At 43.5% G+C, this 14363-nt stretch overlaps 1 protein-coding gene across 9 annotated transcripts in view; it reads left to right on the top strand.

Annotated features, from left to right (window-relative positions):
* mrvi1 (murine retrovirus integration site 1 homolog) overlaps positions 1–14363 on the top strand; it is a 41722-nt gene that overhangs the window by 19734 nt on the left and 7625 nt on the right. For 4 of the 9 annotated variants that reach the window (XM_035418451.1, XM_035418456.1, XM_035418452.1 and 1 more), the window contains exons 21-33: positions 1386–1509; positions 1616–1760; positions 2221–2344; positions 5734–5940; positions 8127–8242; positions 10043–10107; positions 10442–10615; positions 11398–11478; positions 11766–11846; positions 11998–12044; positions 12889–12936; positions 13191–13691; positions 13864–13942. In XM_035418451.1, the coding sequence (XP_035274342.1) occupies positions 1386–1509; positions 1616–1760; positions 2221–2344; positions 5734–5940; positions 8127–8242; positions 10043–10107; positions 10442–10615; positions 11398–11478; positions 11766–11846; positions 11998–12044; positions 12889–12936; positions 13191–13691; positions 13864–13942 (1792 nt within the window). The remainder of the gene's footprint in view (positions 1–1385; positions 1510–1615; positions 1761–2220; positions 2345–5733; positions 5941–8126; positions 8243–10042; positions 10108–10441; positions 10616–11397; positions 11479–11765; positions 11847–11997; positions 12045–12888; positions 12937–13190; positions 13692–13863; positions 13943–14363) is intronic. The other 5 variants (XM_035418454.1, XM_035418453.1, XM_035418459.1 and 2 more) reach the window with 5 other exon arrangements.

Consider the following 14363-nt stretch of genomic DNA (forward strand, 5'->3'; position numbering starts at 1 on the left):
TCATGTCCTGAATTGGATAGAAAAGCAGAGCAGCCCTGGGTTGGCTGAGGTGAGTCTGCTTGTGGGCGCGATGCCTGTAGATGGGCTGCATTCTGAAGATCCTGAAGTACAGAGTGGGTGGAGCCTGTTACCTTGACAGCAATCCCAAGATTAGAATCACACACAACTGCTAAGTATATGTAAGTGACCTCTTAAATTTCTGGTAGATTTTCTGGTAGCCTTGTGATATTGCAATGTGTGTAATCTGGTCTTCATGTATCCCATGATGATGAACAGGAAGTGGAGGGGTGTGATTTCTATTGGCTTTGAAGTGCTTATGTTCTCCCCTGAAAATGTCAGTTACTGCTGTGGTTTGCCCCAGTCGTGTGATCAGGTGTGATCCCATAAGTTTACTGTAGATCCTAGTCCTGTCTCCACAAGTGTCAGTACAGTGAATTGTAGTGACCACTGGAGATAAACACTATAAGTTTTATACCTTTTAAAATAATAATATTACTGAGGACTTCTGGAAAGTTTGGGTTAACTTTTTATGGCTATGGAATACATATTTCAAAAAGACCATAATACAGACAACTCTTTTTACAAAGTCCCCTGGTAAAATTCAGCCATCTATGCTCCTGGCTACAGTATTGGGTTATCCTGCCAAAACCAAAGCCTTTCAGAAACTTGCTGTCCAATGTAGTCAAATGTCTCCCCAAGACTATTATTAGCATATATCGTTTTTGCTGGTCTAAGCCTAATTTTGGTAAGGGGGTTACTCTCCTTATTTGGTAATGGGGACTACCCCCCTTTAACCAATGGCATTAAACTAATGCATATGATCGTATGGACGATGATGATGATGATGATGATGATGATGATGATGATGATTGTTATTATTTAGTAGTAGCGGGGGTAGTAATATCAATAGTCACAGTAGTGTTACATTATGTCAAGTTTTATGTAAAGAAAGAATAGTGGTAAGCAGAACATTTTTCAAGCGGTTTCTGTGGTCTCTGCATGACGGTCTCTGCATCCTGGTTCACTAAGCCCACAGGATCTGAATTCCACTGAATGTGCCTCAAATAAAATGAGAGATCTTACTTAACAAAGGCCTTTTATGGTGGTGTCTGTATCTTCTGGTAAGAATTGGCCATTGCGCTCCCTCTACCTGCGAGGCACGAGGAAACCCTGTCTATAAAATATGGCCATTTATGGATGCCGTTCTGACTGTCATATCACCCTACCTGGCGGTTCCCCTCTCATCAGCTAAAAGACGCCTCTGTAAAGACAAGCTGGTACTTGTATGGTGATGGCGAAAGCAACTGTGTAACACTCTCTTGTAACTTATCTTGGTCCATGGCTTATATAATGGGAGATTAATATGCTGTTTTTCTTTTGGTCAGGACGATAGCACCTCTGGGACATCTTGCCTTACTGACACGCCAACGCAAGCCCAGGTCCTGTCTGGCAGCAGCGAATCACAGCCAAACAGCACAGACAATGACAGCACAGGACCTCATGTGTTAGGTAATGAAAACTTTACAGCCAAGATACACACATGCATTAGCCCTACATCGTTAGTCTCATTAACCCCAGCTACCATGTCTCAATGCGTTCTATCTTCTATTCTCAGCACCTGCAAGGACACAGACAGCGCTCTTGGAAACCTGGGCCCAGGACACCACCAACCCGGCACCAGGAAAGCAACACCTGGAGACACGCCCTGCGTCCGATCAGAAGAATGCTCCGGAGAGCCACACCCCCGAGCACACAACAGGGTAACATTCACATTCACGTTGATTTCCACAATCACGCCGACGTTCACATTGACAGTCACATTCATACACACACGCGCACATTCTTTCAGCGTTCACCAGACAAGAATCTCCAGTGTTTATAAGAGGGAGCCATTTTCTCACACACACACAGTGGGCTCGGCGCAATCTGAAACTGTGCAGAAAGCTCTGTGTTTACATCGTCCCGCGCCTGGCCCAGCACTCCGTGGCTAGCAGCACTCCTACTGGTCCGGAGCGCTTCAGTGTCTGCGCACTGCTGAAGTTGTGCCTTTAACACTCAGACTTCTCACACGTCTGCTGTGGCAGGAAATGGCTCTGCTGAAGAAGCTTTCAGTCATTCTTACACATGTATGCATCGTAATCCTGCTGGACTTTCTCTAACTCTCTAACGTTTTTTTATGTTTTATTGTCCCGTGAATGTCTTTAACTGAATACTATCCAGGAATCTGACTGGTCCAAGATCAGAGGTTCCAGCCTGCAATGACAGCTGTCAGTCAGAGCCAGTAGACGATGGGAGGAGCCAGGCCGTGCTGACTGAGAACCCCACTGCTGCTGTGGTACTGACGGTGAGTCCACATACTGCATGCTCATGCTGTATGCATTGTAAACCCAAGGACCAGCCTGTTCACCCAGAAATACTGCCTTCTTAGAAGCCATTCCTTGCAAGATGTTGGCAGTAAAAGAACATGGAAGCACATGGAACGGAACATGGAATGTTTTAAATATTTGCAGTAGAAACTGTTTAGATTTAGGTTTTTCTTAGACCAGGGAATGTTTTTTGTAGTTTTAATGTAGGCAGGAAGCCATTATAAAAAATACAGCATATGAAATAATATAAGTAATAATCATTGTAGTCATCATCACCATCATCATCATTCTTATCATCCAGATAACATCAGGGAGCAAAAGAAAAAAGTGGACAGGCATTGTTAAAAAATTACCTTGATTGTGATTGTATCAGAGCAATACAATTACAAATACAAGGAGGGACTGAGGGGGGGTCTCACAGAGGGATAGGAATGGAATGGAAGAAAGGTGAGGGGGTGGGGAGGGGGGCCTGGAAAACAGGCAGCAGTAGTGATGATTACATCAGCGGAAGGAGATTCCAGTGAGCGCACAGCCCCCCCCCCCCCCCCCCCCCCCCCATACCAAGTTGTGTTTTTCAATGATGATTTGCCTGATAAGACCGGTTCTCCATCAGGGGGATTATTTACACTATGGGAGATATGGTGACACTTTCCCAGTGTGTCTGTTACCCATCTCTTTCTGGAGTTGTACAAACATTCTATCTGGCATACATTAAAGTTTAAAAAGGGTAGACCGAATACCAAACAGATCTTTGTCGAAATCCAAGTATATCCCCTCCACCGTGTATAGCTGCTTATGATGTTTTTGTGATAGTGTTTTTACATATAAGATAACAACCATAATTTATTGGAGTCTACACTGGAAAATCTTAAGCATCCATTCTCTCTGTAGTCCTGCCTTCCTTGACACTATGGTAAAGTTGTTGTTTTGGGTCTGTCTTTTGCAAAAAAAAATTTAAAAAATTTTGCTCATGCAAAAGGCACAGATGTGACATGGACACATTTCCTGTTATTTCCAGAATACCAGTTTTCAATTATCTGAATAATCGGTTGGCTAGTAATCTCAGTTTTCTCTTAATTGTCTCAAATTGTAGAATTCTCTTTCTTGTCAACAAGTTAGAGAATGTGGTGAGCTAAAAGACAAAAATGGAGTTGAATTTAGCCAAATCAATCAGGTATAGGCTACAGATAAAAGATAAATCTTCCATTATCTCAAAGCAAAGGGCAAACGTCAATGCTTTCTCATGATTCGCAGGACAGATTAAAGACATTTTTTTTAAATTGAAATTTTACAGCCTCAATACACAGTACCTTGAATTCAGCCAGGGTAGCCTGCTTTTATATACAACTCTGCGGATCTGACACAATGTTATATAAAGAAAAAATATAATTCCAAATGTAAATGTCGGCATACTAGCAATGTCAGTTGCCGGTTAAATACCCTGGGGACCCCCCCATCCCATGACCTATGATGTGATTACGTAATGTTGGCTGTCCGATTCCAACAGATTTTTTTTCACCATAGTCTGAGACCACCCATCTAGGTACAAAAGTGTCCCAGATCTCTTGTGCTTTTTACAGTTCCATCGAATGTGGTGTGGAACTCTACAGGCAAACGTGCATTCAAAAAGAGATGTTTCTCTTTATTCTTTACAAAGAAATGTTGTGTTGAATGTTCCTTTTCCTTAATCTACATTGCATTGTGGATTTTTTTTCACGGTCTAAATATACTGCAAGTGGATACCTACTTTTCCCTGCATGTCACTTGAGTTTAGCTACCTTGGATCTGTGTAGCATAGCTGTAGTGACAGTGTCCATGCCGTAGGAGAATCATTCATCCCGCCTTTGGATTTTACAGCATTACCTCATCTTTAGATTCTCATCTTCCTCCTCTGTCTTTCATAGGCTGAGGCAGTGGCTAATTTTGTTCAGATTCTGTGCGAGCGAGGAGTAGCTTACGTCTACGCATTCCAATCAAATAAGCCTAAATTTAGCTGATGGAAAAACATATTCACAGTCTCCCAGCCTAACCCCACTTATTCCCCCGCCATTTTTAGGAGAGGTCTGTTAGTCAGGTCTGCTTGGCCAAATAGTTTCAGGCTGAAGGTCACAGAGCTGTTGACCCCTTTTCTGTAGCCAAAAGAGCTTGAGCAAAATACTCTGTGCAGTGCTTTCATTCAAGCATTCCTGAATCGTGCGTAAGCCTTCGTTACCTCTGCACAGCGTCTTCATTAATATGTGTAATCATGTTTATGTTGAGTCGGGATTATCATCTGAGGATTGACCTGAAATCAAATGACATGAAATGTTACATCACATTTGAGAGTGTTTATTACATGTATTATACCATCATGCCATAATGATTTTTGAAGATGTTATATACATGTTAATAAAACCTGTATTCAGGACGTCTTTAGGGATATGTTCCATGTGGAAAGTTGTGACCATTTTTTCTTTTGTTTTCTTCTGCCGAACATGATTTGGTGTGGAAGTACACTGGTGGGCAGGCTTATACATGACATTGTAGAACCTCAGTCCCCTACCGACAATGACCTAAGAACCAGGACTGAAGGACTGTAAGCCAGCACAGGTTCAGAATCTCTTACTCATAAAACTGTCCCAGCAATACAAGGCCTACCTTGCCATGACTGCAGGAGTCTGGCTGATCATCTATGGGTCTCTTTCTTAAGTGCATTTTGATTTAATCAATGGAGTTTGTGTTAGTGTGACTATCAGGGGCCACGTGTCTGGAATCTTCTTTATTAGTGAACAGTTGCAGTCCTGAGCCTGGTGGCGTTTTGTGTACCTGGTGTTGTTATCCCCTGCTTTGATCCTTCCTAATTGATTATTGGCTCTTGCTGTTTTCTTCTTCTTCACTGAAGTCATCTTTTTTTTTTCTTGCTGCACCAGAAAAAAAGTTTTCTTTTTACTACCTGAGGGCTTATGGTGTCTGCAGTCTGGCTGCATCAGCTGCATAGTAACTGTGGCTGCTCTATGCCTGTTTTAGTGTTGTTCATATTCCTCCTGGTGCATGTGTGGTGTTCAATGTGTCAAGCAATATTGGGCCTGTGACTCATTCACAGGCCCAAGAGCATCTGCCAGATGAAGAGATTGTAATTAATAAATGTTGTCCTCTTAGCCCCATGAACAGTGAAAGAGATAAGGAGCTGGAACATGGAGGAAATCAGATTATACAATCCAACCCTGCAGACAGTCTGAATAACCTGCATTACAGCCATTCATAGGCAGATGTGTCAGTAGCCAGATACAAAGTATCACCAGTCTCCTTAAATGACGACTTAAGAATGTGTGTGTGTGTGTGTGTGTGTGTGTGTGTGTGTGTTTGTGTGTGTGTGCTGTTGTTCTAGGCAGAAGAAGACCCCATTGAACAGTGTGCCACCCTAAGAGAGCGCGATTTGCTGACTCAGGCAGGTATCCCAACCCGGAGCCCCGCCCCTTTCATTGCCACCCAGGCCAAATCTGTCTTTCGTCGACCGCCCACCATGCCCACCCTCCCTGAGGAAGAGGAAGACTCTCCTGAAGACCTCGACAGTGCCAACAGCTCACCTATCACTGTGAGTGGTGTACCTTTCACTTACACCCTACTCTCCTTTACTCTCCTCTCATCTCAGTTCATACACAGCCATTTTCACTCTGTTGCGACATTCACCACAAGTGAGCCTAAAGCAGCGTCTAGGCTTGCAAGCGTAGCAGCCTTTATGCAGGAAACGGACACCCCACTCAAGAAGGCAGTATACACCAAAAGACGTACGAAAAAGAACCACCGGTGAACATAACGTAGAACACTGCTGTTGGTATTTTCAATATGGACTCCATGTTCTTTGTTTTGGTAAATGGTAAATGGACTGCATTTATATAGCACTTTTATCCAAAGCGCTTTACAATTGATTTGAAAAAAAATTTGAATTCTTCTGTCACAGCAAATCTGTGGGATAAGACACCACTTCCTGAAATCTTCTGTATCCCATCTAGACATGACCTACTATGACAGGACAGTACAGTGATGAGATGAACGGGAAAATAAAGTGGGAACACCGCGCCATAGAAACTCAAAACACTGCATCTTCTGCTTCATCTCTTGTTCAAAACGCATCGTTTCGAACAAAAAGTTTGGTTTAGTTTTGAGTATACTGGCGCCTTTAATGCTCTCTGAGCAGAACTTTGGCAGGGGCAACCCACAGGAAGCTCTTATATTCATTACTGTTATCTTCTTTCCATCTGGGAAGTCTCTTGCACTGCAGAATGTTGAGTATTAATTCAATTCTACCCGAGGTCATTTAACTTCAAAAGTAATAAAATGTGTCCTAGCAGAGTAAGGCATCCTCTATAACAATTTATTTAGCACTGAACATTTTGTTCTGTGGAGCTTAGTAAATCCAATTGCCTGTTTACTCAAAGAACTGCTTAAAATGTGATCTTTTAGATAAAGTTAGCGTAATGGCATTGTGATCTTGCCTGTCCTTGTTACGCACATGCGCACATGCATGCAAGCGGTAGTGCCGTCGTCGTGGTCAGGGCCGCTTCGGACAGCGCATCCACTCTCACCTGAGGTCCTGGCTCCACGTTTACGGGGTGGCCTCTCCTCAGATTTCTCCTTGCCATACCTCCATTAATCCTGCCTGAAATGTTTATTGAACAATGTGAGCATTCACATTGTGGTCTGCCCTAAAGTACGTTTTAAGAGCCTTTTCATGTCAAACAGCCCAGTCCGGCACACCTCTCAGATGCACTGATAGAGGAGCTTTAGCATATCCTGGGTAAAAGAGTACAACACTGTCAAGTAACTGGCTGGGTAGGTCAAAGTAATATGTGCTTTATCTGGCTGAAAGAATAGGCTTTGCCAGGAGACATCAAAGGGTTTTCAAATGAGTTACTCTCACGAGATCGCACAAGGTCTTCCAATTCTATGCATCAGAGAGACTGAGGTCAACGAACTGTGATTTAGTGTATTTTTATATTTCACGATGAAAAGCGCATCAATATATTTTCAAACAGAAATGTGCAACGTACTTAATGTCTTATTTACAATGTATTAAAATGTTGAGACACTGGATAGCTTTGTCTGTTGGAAATCGTATAAATGAAGCAGAAGATATGTCTGGCCATTTGTCGTATGTATACATTGCCAGTTTTTCCTTTTTGCGAGTGTCTCGCGTGAGACAGAGATTCAGTGTGTTTTATGTAAGTTTCTCTGTTCCGCTGGCTGTTCGGAGGCATTTTTGAGGAAGAGCCGGCACGGAATGGAGACTGCTCAGCTGGAACATATTTGTAGCAGCTCCTCGATCCCCGGCTGATCAGAGAATACTCAGTAGCCTCCTGAAATAACTTCAGCAACACAAGTGACCCCTATTTATTTATTTTTCCTAAAAAGTGCTTTGAAAAAATATGTTTTTCGTCTGTGCTCACATAGTCACAGCTCCTTTAAATGACAGTAAATCTGGGCATTCAAAGGGAATCGACTCCTTGGAGTCTCTGTTCCATGACCTTTGACCCCTAACTAACATTACCAGAAAAGAAAACAAACTTGACTTTTGATTTCCCCACACCAGAGAATATTTTTTCCACATTAAGTCGTGTACATTAGTTGCATACTTTGCCTGTACATTGCATGTAGTCGTATATACAAAGTCCAGGAGTTTTTTTTACTGTAACAGATGACATATGGTATTTTGGTATTTATTCAGGTTGAGAAATGGAAATGTTGGAATTCTGACCGGCGTGTTTTGCCCTGTTTTGTCAGCAGTGCACACCTGTTGGAAATACAGCGGTAACCATGGCATTCCCTGCGCCGTCTATTGTCTTCCCAAGACAAGATGATTTTGGCAACCAAGACCCCAGACCCCTTGAGCAGGCCAGGTAGGCTAATCCTGCTGAACTGAGGGGATGGCGCTGTTCATTTTGCTGCCTTTATTCTGCTATATATTCAGTTACAGTACACTGCCATTAAAGCTTCAGTGGAATGGTCAACATAGTTTTTGTAATGTAATTATACTGTTTTATAGTTTTTTAAAAAAAAACAACATAGCCTTGCCAGTTACAGGACTTTAACTGTGCAGGTTGAATACATGTTTTGCTTAAGGAAGACTGATCGGTTCTGGGGAACTATGACTAAGCCTGCTTATACACGGCATGAGCAGGCTGTTTTGAAACCGGCTGATGCCCCTTATATTGATAGCATTTTAAATGGTTCCAGGGCTGTGGTATTTAAGGAAGTAGGATTAATGACTTCTGTAAATATTTGGGAAGAACACCTACTGGCTTACTGATTTCACAGAAACCAAGCTTGTGTAATGCTAGCCTCCTCACCACCGTGACTCATCTAGTATCGTAAAGCTGTCCCTGAGTTAGTTTGTTTGTGTGTTCGCCCATAATTCATGTCCTTGTGACCAATGGAGTTAGGTCACCTTTTTAGAGATCCAATTCTTATTAGGGCTGAAGGATGGTAAGGGTTTTTTAGTTAAAAGATTTGAGGAGATTAAATTAGGATATTTTAATGTAAATTCATATCATTAGGAAAAAATTGAAGCTTTCTCATACCTTTTTGCATATCATTAGAACATAAACTGAAACTCATGGGATATTATTTGGTTTGCTTTCATACCCTGTTAATGGAATCAAGCCAGTTAACCAATTTTCTATGTACCAGTAAACCAATGCAACAACATTTAATGCCTAGTAAAGCAATCAGGCACATGTATGGTGCTGAAATCCACAAATCACATAGCGGAATGTCTACAATGATCCTGGTCACCTCTTAGTTTCTTATAGAATCAGTTATTTTAAGCCTTGATAATCAGTTCATTGTCATTTTTTGTTCTGTTGGGTTTAATTTCTAACTGTACTCCTGTTCATATGCATGTACCAACTGCATTCTTTGTGTTTTTATTTTATATTTCCCAAATTTATTTTCTGTATTCTGCCAGGCAATTCACTCTTCTCACATTTAATTGTTCAGTTTAACACTGCTGCCCCCTACTGGCCCACCAATACTCCTTCCACTTGGTGTGGCTGCTGGCATGCATGCACACTTAAGCTTGATTTAACAACCCTCTGGAGCCAGCCTGATCACATTAATCTTAAACTGTTGTGGTTAAACAAAGTTAGCATGCTAATTTTGGTCTGTCTCTCTCAAGCCATAGAAGTAATCATCCCTTAATGAATCCTGAATTAAATTAAATGCCTACCTCCCCACTACTATCTGGCAGCAAATATTTTGCCATTTTAAAAATGAATGCATGTCAGGGTCCCATTTAAATGCACTTTTCAAAACTTCCATATATTTATTTTAGATTTATTATACTACACCATTCAGTCAAAAATATAAATTCACTGATAAAATGACAGAACGAAGCTGTGAGATTCTACCGAGCTTTTAGACTGTTATCGGTGGAAAGAACAGGTCCTTATTGTGTTTTGACTGCAATATCTTATTGTGGTTGGTACCACTTTATGGAAGTGTTAGCATTTGCGGTTATTATTGAGTGGGATTTATGATACCACTCTATGAAAGTGTTAGCATTTGCAGTTTCGGGTGAATGTGATGCATGATACCAATCTATGAAAGCACTGGCATTTGCGGTTATCATTAAGTGGGATGCTTGCTAACACCGTGGTACCATTTGCAATGTGATTTTTGCTAATGTGTGCCTCCCGCAGGCCCCACAGCCCCAGGCCACGACTTTCCCGGAACACGTCCTCGGGGGGCCCCATCACCACAGTCGGTAGGACTACCAAATGCTGCCAGACTACCATAGAACTAATAATACCTTTCATGTGCAATTGGAGCAATGTTGCACATTTTTATTTATATTTTCCACGTTTTTGTGCTTGTATCTTGCTGTGTGCTGGTGTGCACTTGTGTGTGTGTGTGTGTGTGTGTGTGTGCACATGCATATTTGTGTGTGTGTGTGTACACATGCATATGTGTTTGTGCACGTGTGTGTGTGTGGCATGTGCATGCGTGTGGCGTGTGCATGTGTGCGTGTGTACGTGTGTGTGCGTGTGCGTACACACGTGTGCATCTGCCTGCCTACTTCTCTGCTTGCATGTGTCCAGACAGCACAGGTCATGTGATTGATCTGGTGAAGGACCAGCTGCCTGACCTGAAGCTGACTGCAGAGGACAAACAGAAGAATCTGGAACTCCTGGAGGAGGCAAAGCGAGTGAGCGACCGCTTCCTGTCCCGCCGGGGACGCCGGTCGACCAGCAGCCTATCAGAGTCCCCCACGGGTGAGATCTGAAACCACACTCCTCTCACCCCCCCCCCCCCCCCCCCCCCCCCCCCCCCCCCCGCTCTACCCTCTGCTTTTCATTTTTCTCTTTGTGTTTATTGGCAAACTGTTGGCATCAGCTGTACAGCCATTGTCACAAAACCACAGGGGGCCTTAGCAGGTAATAACTGAATGAATAACTGCTCTCGCATGCTCTATAAGTAGTAATTTGTTAATTTCGACATAAAATGGAACAGATAAATACACTTTACTTTCACAGACTTTTTTTATTACTTTCATCGTATTTTCATTATAGGAATGTGGAAACCTGTATAGAAAATACTTTTTTGTGCCTGACGTGGGAGCTGTCCATTAACTGCGGCATGTGCTGGAGGGAAACATTCCATCCTCTGTTTGTATTATTGCTTTTGACTTGGTTATCTTGCCTGCACATCGAGTGCTTGTCCTCTGAGGAATTTGTCAGCATCTATATCCTGCTTGCACAGATAGGAGGCCGAGGCTGCTGTTAAATGGTGTGTCACAAGCTTAAGCAGTGGTTCTCATGGCAGAGACTCGCCCTGCAATCCATAATCAAGGTCCCTGACCATACGAGAGCTGTAGTGCCACCCTAGGGAGAGTGAGGTTTACACACATTTCAGAGTACACAGAAGCTTGCCTGCAATTTCCGAAAATAAACAGAGAACTTTGCAGCAAAGGGACGGGATTACGACTGAAGTTGGCCTCTGTGACTGGCGATTTGCGAATGCAGCAGAGAATATTAACGTGAGGCGTTCTTTACAGGAGGCCTCTCCCCAAACCCAACCCCACTCTCTTCTCCTACCCCGTCCCGAAGCAGCTCCCTGACTGTGCCCCCTCAAACCAGTATGTTCACATTCATCAACAAGACATGCATTACATCTCCATAGCATTCCATTTACCCTTATTCAGTGCATTACATGTATATCTTTGTAAAATATGCTTCATAAGTAATAAGGAATTAAAAAATATTTTAAACGAGCAGTCACAAGCAAGGTTTTCTGCTATGTTAGTACCTCTACCTGAAAATGAACAGTCGCTCAGCTTTGACTGATTGTTCTGAAAAGACATAGACAAGCACAGACACCTCAGTGCTGGACTGAACTATTCTAATGGGAGGGGTATCTTTGCAGCTGGTCTCTCGCCCATCTCCACGCCTCACCCTTCTCCTGTACCATCCAGAAGCAACTCTTTGACCGTGCCCCCTCAGAGTGGTACGTTCCACCATGGGAAGCCAACACACAATCCTGCAGTCACTGTAATGGAGCAGAAAAACAATTTTCAAAAACATGAGAGGAAACAGTGCACAGTGTCAGAGCTGTGAAAAGCTACGGGTCATCATTCCACTTTGTTTGCACTTTTCAGCTCCGGAGGAACTGGGAGCAAATTACATCAGCCCACCAGCCATTCAAGTAAGATTGCTGTTGCGTCACTGTGGGCTTCCTGTCATTGTTGTCTTCAAGTAGTACAGCTACATTAGTTCAGACAGCAGCCACACGTCATGTCATTCACAGAGCAGCAAGCGTCAACAGCAAGACAAGGCCAGGCCAAACCCACACAAGACCAGGTTATTCTATCCTTACATAAGTCTCCAGATTTTCAAACACGAATGCAATAATACATATAAAATAAGTTTAATGGCCTAGAACGACATTATACAAGTTGCAGGCTCCTGGTTGTTTTTTTGAGATCCGGTCCAAATTGTCAGAAAAATGTTAGGTTTTAACGTCGCAACTCGTAACCTATGAGATACCGTTTTAATTTTCCAAGCTTAATTCACTTTTTTCCTCACTGCATGGTGCAGTTATGAAATGATATGTTTCTCCACAATATAGACAGATAATTATGACAAGATTCAAGATCCATATTTACTGTGAAATCATATTGAGTTTGCGAGCTTACGAAGATGGTGAATGCCCCCCAGCCAGTCAGAAAAACTGGTCTGGTCAAGAGCCAGTATAGTCTATACTACCATCCAAATGGTTGTCACTGACTACACTGAGATGTGTGAGAAGGCGTCTGAACTCCCAGTGACGTAGCCCGTGAGAAAAACGAATGATGCACACCTGCCATTACATTATAACATAAGATAACTTAACATAATGACGAGGCCATGTTACGTTATGTTATGTTATGTTATGTTATGCTGCACTCCATTGAACTCGGGCTAAACCGTAAAGTTAATATAGTCAGGTGTCAGTAGTGCTGTGCTAGTCCCTCTGACTCCACCTTTGCTCCATTGTGTTCGTATTGCAGGTATGTTTGTCTGGACAGCTGGAAGACAACAGCCCACAGGACCAAGAGGTCAGCACTGCTCCCCCTTAATCAGTCATGCATGTATGCATTGCGATAATACAAATGAAATAATAAAGCTCAGGTCACAGGTAATTCTTACTTATCAAAGAGGCGTGATAAAGAAGTTTGGTATAAATGGCCTTTTACTCAAGCCCCAATTAGCCCCAAATATGCAAACTGTTCATTGTCTTAGAATAACAGTGTCAGTGTATTATAGCACTGTAACAGATATATGTTCTCTGTGATTTCCCATGATGCCTCAGAGCCTGAGAAAACTGGCAGAATGTAAGCCCAATGAGAAACGCAAGGTGTCCTCTGGCACGCTGTCACCACGGCGCGTCGTACCGGCGGCTGCCAGAGAGGACACTGGGAAACCGCAGGAGAAAGGGAAATGGGGCCTCGAGGCCCGGGAGGAGGAAGAGGGCCCGGGGCGGGGGACCCAAAGGAGGACTCCCGATGACGAGGCCCCCGCCACGGGGGTGGCCAAGCCCGTGCCCCGCCCCGCCTCCCAGCAGGCCCCCTGCACAGCAGAGATCAGGACCATAGGTGCTTTCCCACCGCTCATGAGAGCCGTGTCCTGGGACACCGTGGGCTCCTTCCCTCCCAGGAATGGGGCGCAGGGTGCTCCCCCAAACAGTGAGGAGGCCCTCTCCTTCTTTGACAAATCCAGCGAGTCCCTGTTCAAGTCCTCGGGGTACAAGGACTTCCCTGTGCAGCCGGTGAAGATGCAGAAACTGGCCAAAATGCGGGAGGTAAGCCCTGACGTGAGTTTTTCTCAGACAAACCTTGTTTTTACTGTAGGTTTTGGTTCTTTTTTGTTGGGGAGTGGTTTAAAGGATTCAGATATAGGGGAGAATGGAAGTGAATGTTATTCTTTTGTGTAGGTCTGTCAAATATTCCCCCACGCTCGTTTTGAAACGCTCTGCCCTCCTTTAGGAGCACAAGCTGATTCGAAACCAAAGCATTGTGGGATCAAAGCTACCGGACCTGAGCGAAACATCTGAACAGGAAAGAGGTAACCCCCTTAGCCTGAGTGGCACTGAGAATGACCCCGTACAGCAGGACAACATGACCATCAGGTGCCCCAATCAGCAGCAGGACCAGGAACGGAACAAGGTCACAACATACGACAGCCAACTCCAGGAAGTGGGTTTACGGGGGGGGGGGGGGGGGGGATCCTGTTTCCATGGAAGAAAATGTTCTGGGGGTTTCGTGGTATGTACTGGTCCTCCTCCTGTGTTGCATTTCCCAGAAGTTACAGACTGGTTTGATTAGTTTTTTTTTTTCATTTTGCGATAGGACACAATATACTATATAAAAGGTATTTAATTGTCCTGATTTCCTGTCCTTGATGGTTTGTATTGAGACACAGTGTTCCTGTGCGTGTTCCATTTCATCTTTAGACGTGCAGGAAAGTATGTCTAATTTCTATTTCC

The sequence above is a fragment of the Anguilla anguilla genome, chromosome 5 (genome assembly GCF_013347855.1).
Source record: "Anguilla anguilla isolate fAngAng1 chromosome 5, fAngAng1.pri, whole genome shotgun sequence".
Classification (NCBI taxonomy): Eukaryota; Metazoa; Chordata; class Actinopteri; order Anguilliformes; family Anguillidae; genus Anguilla; species Anguilla anguilla.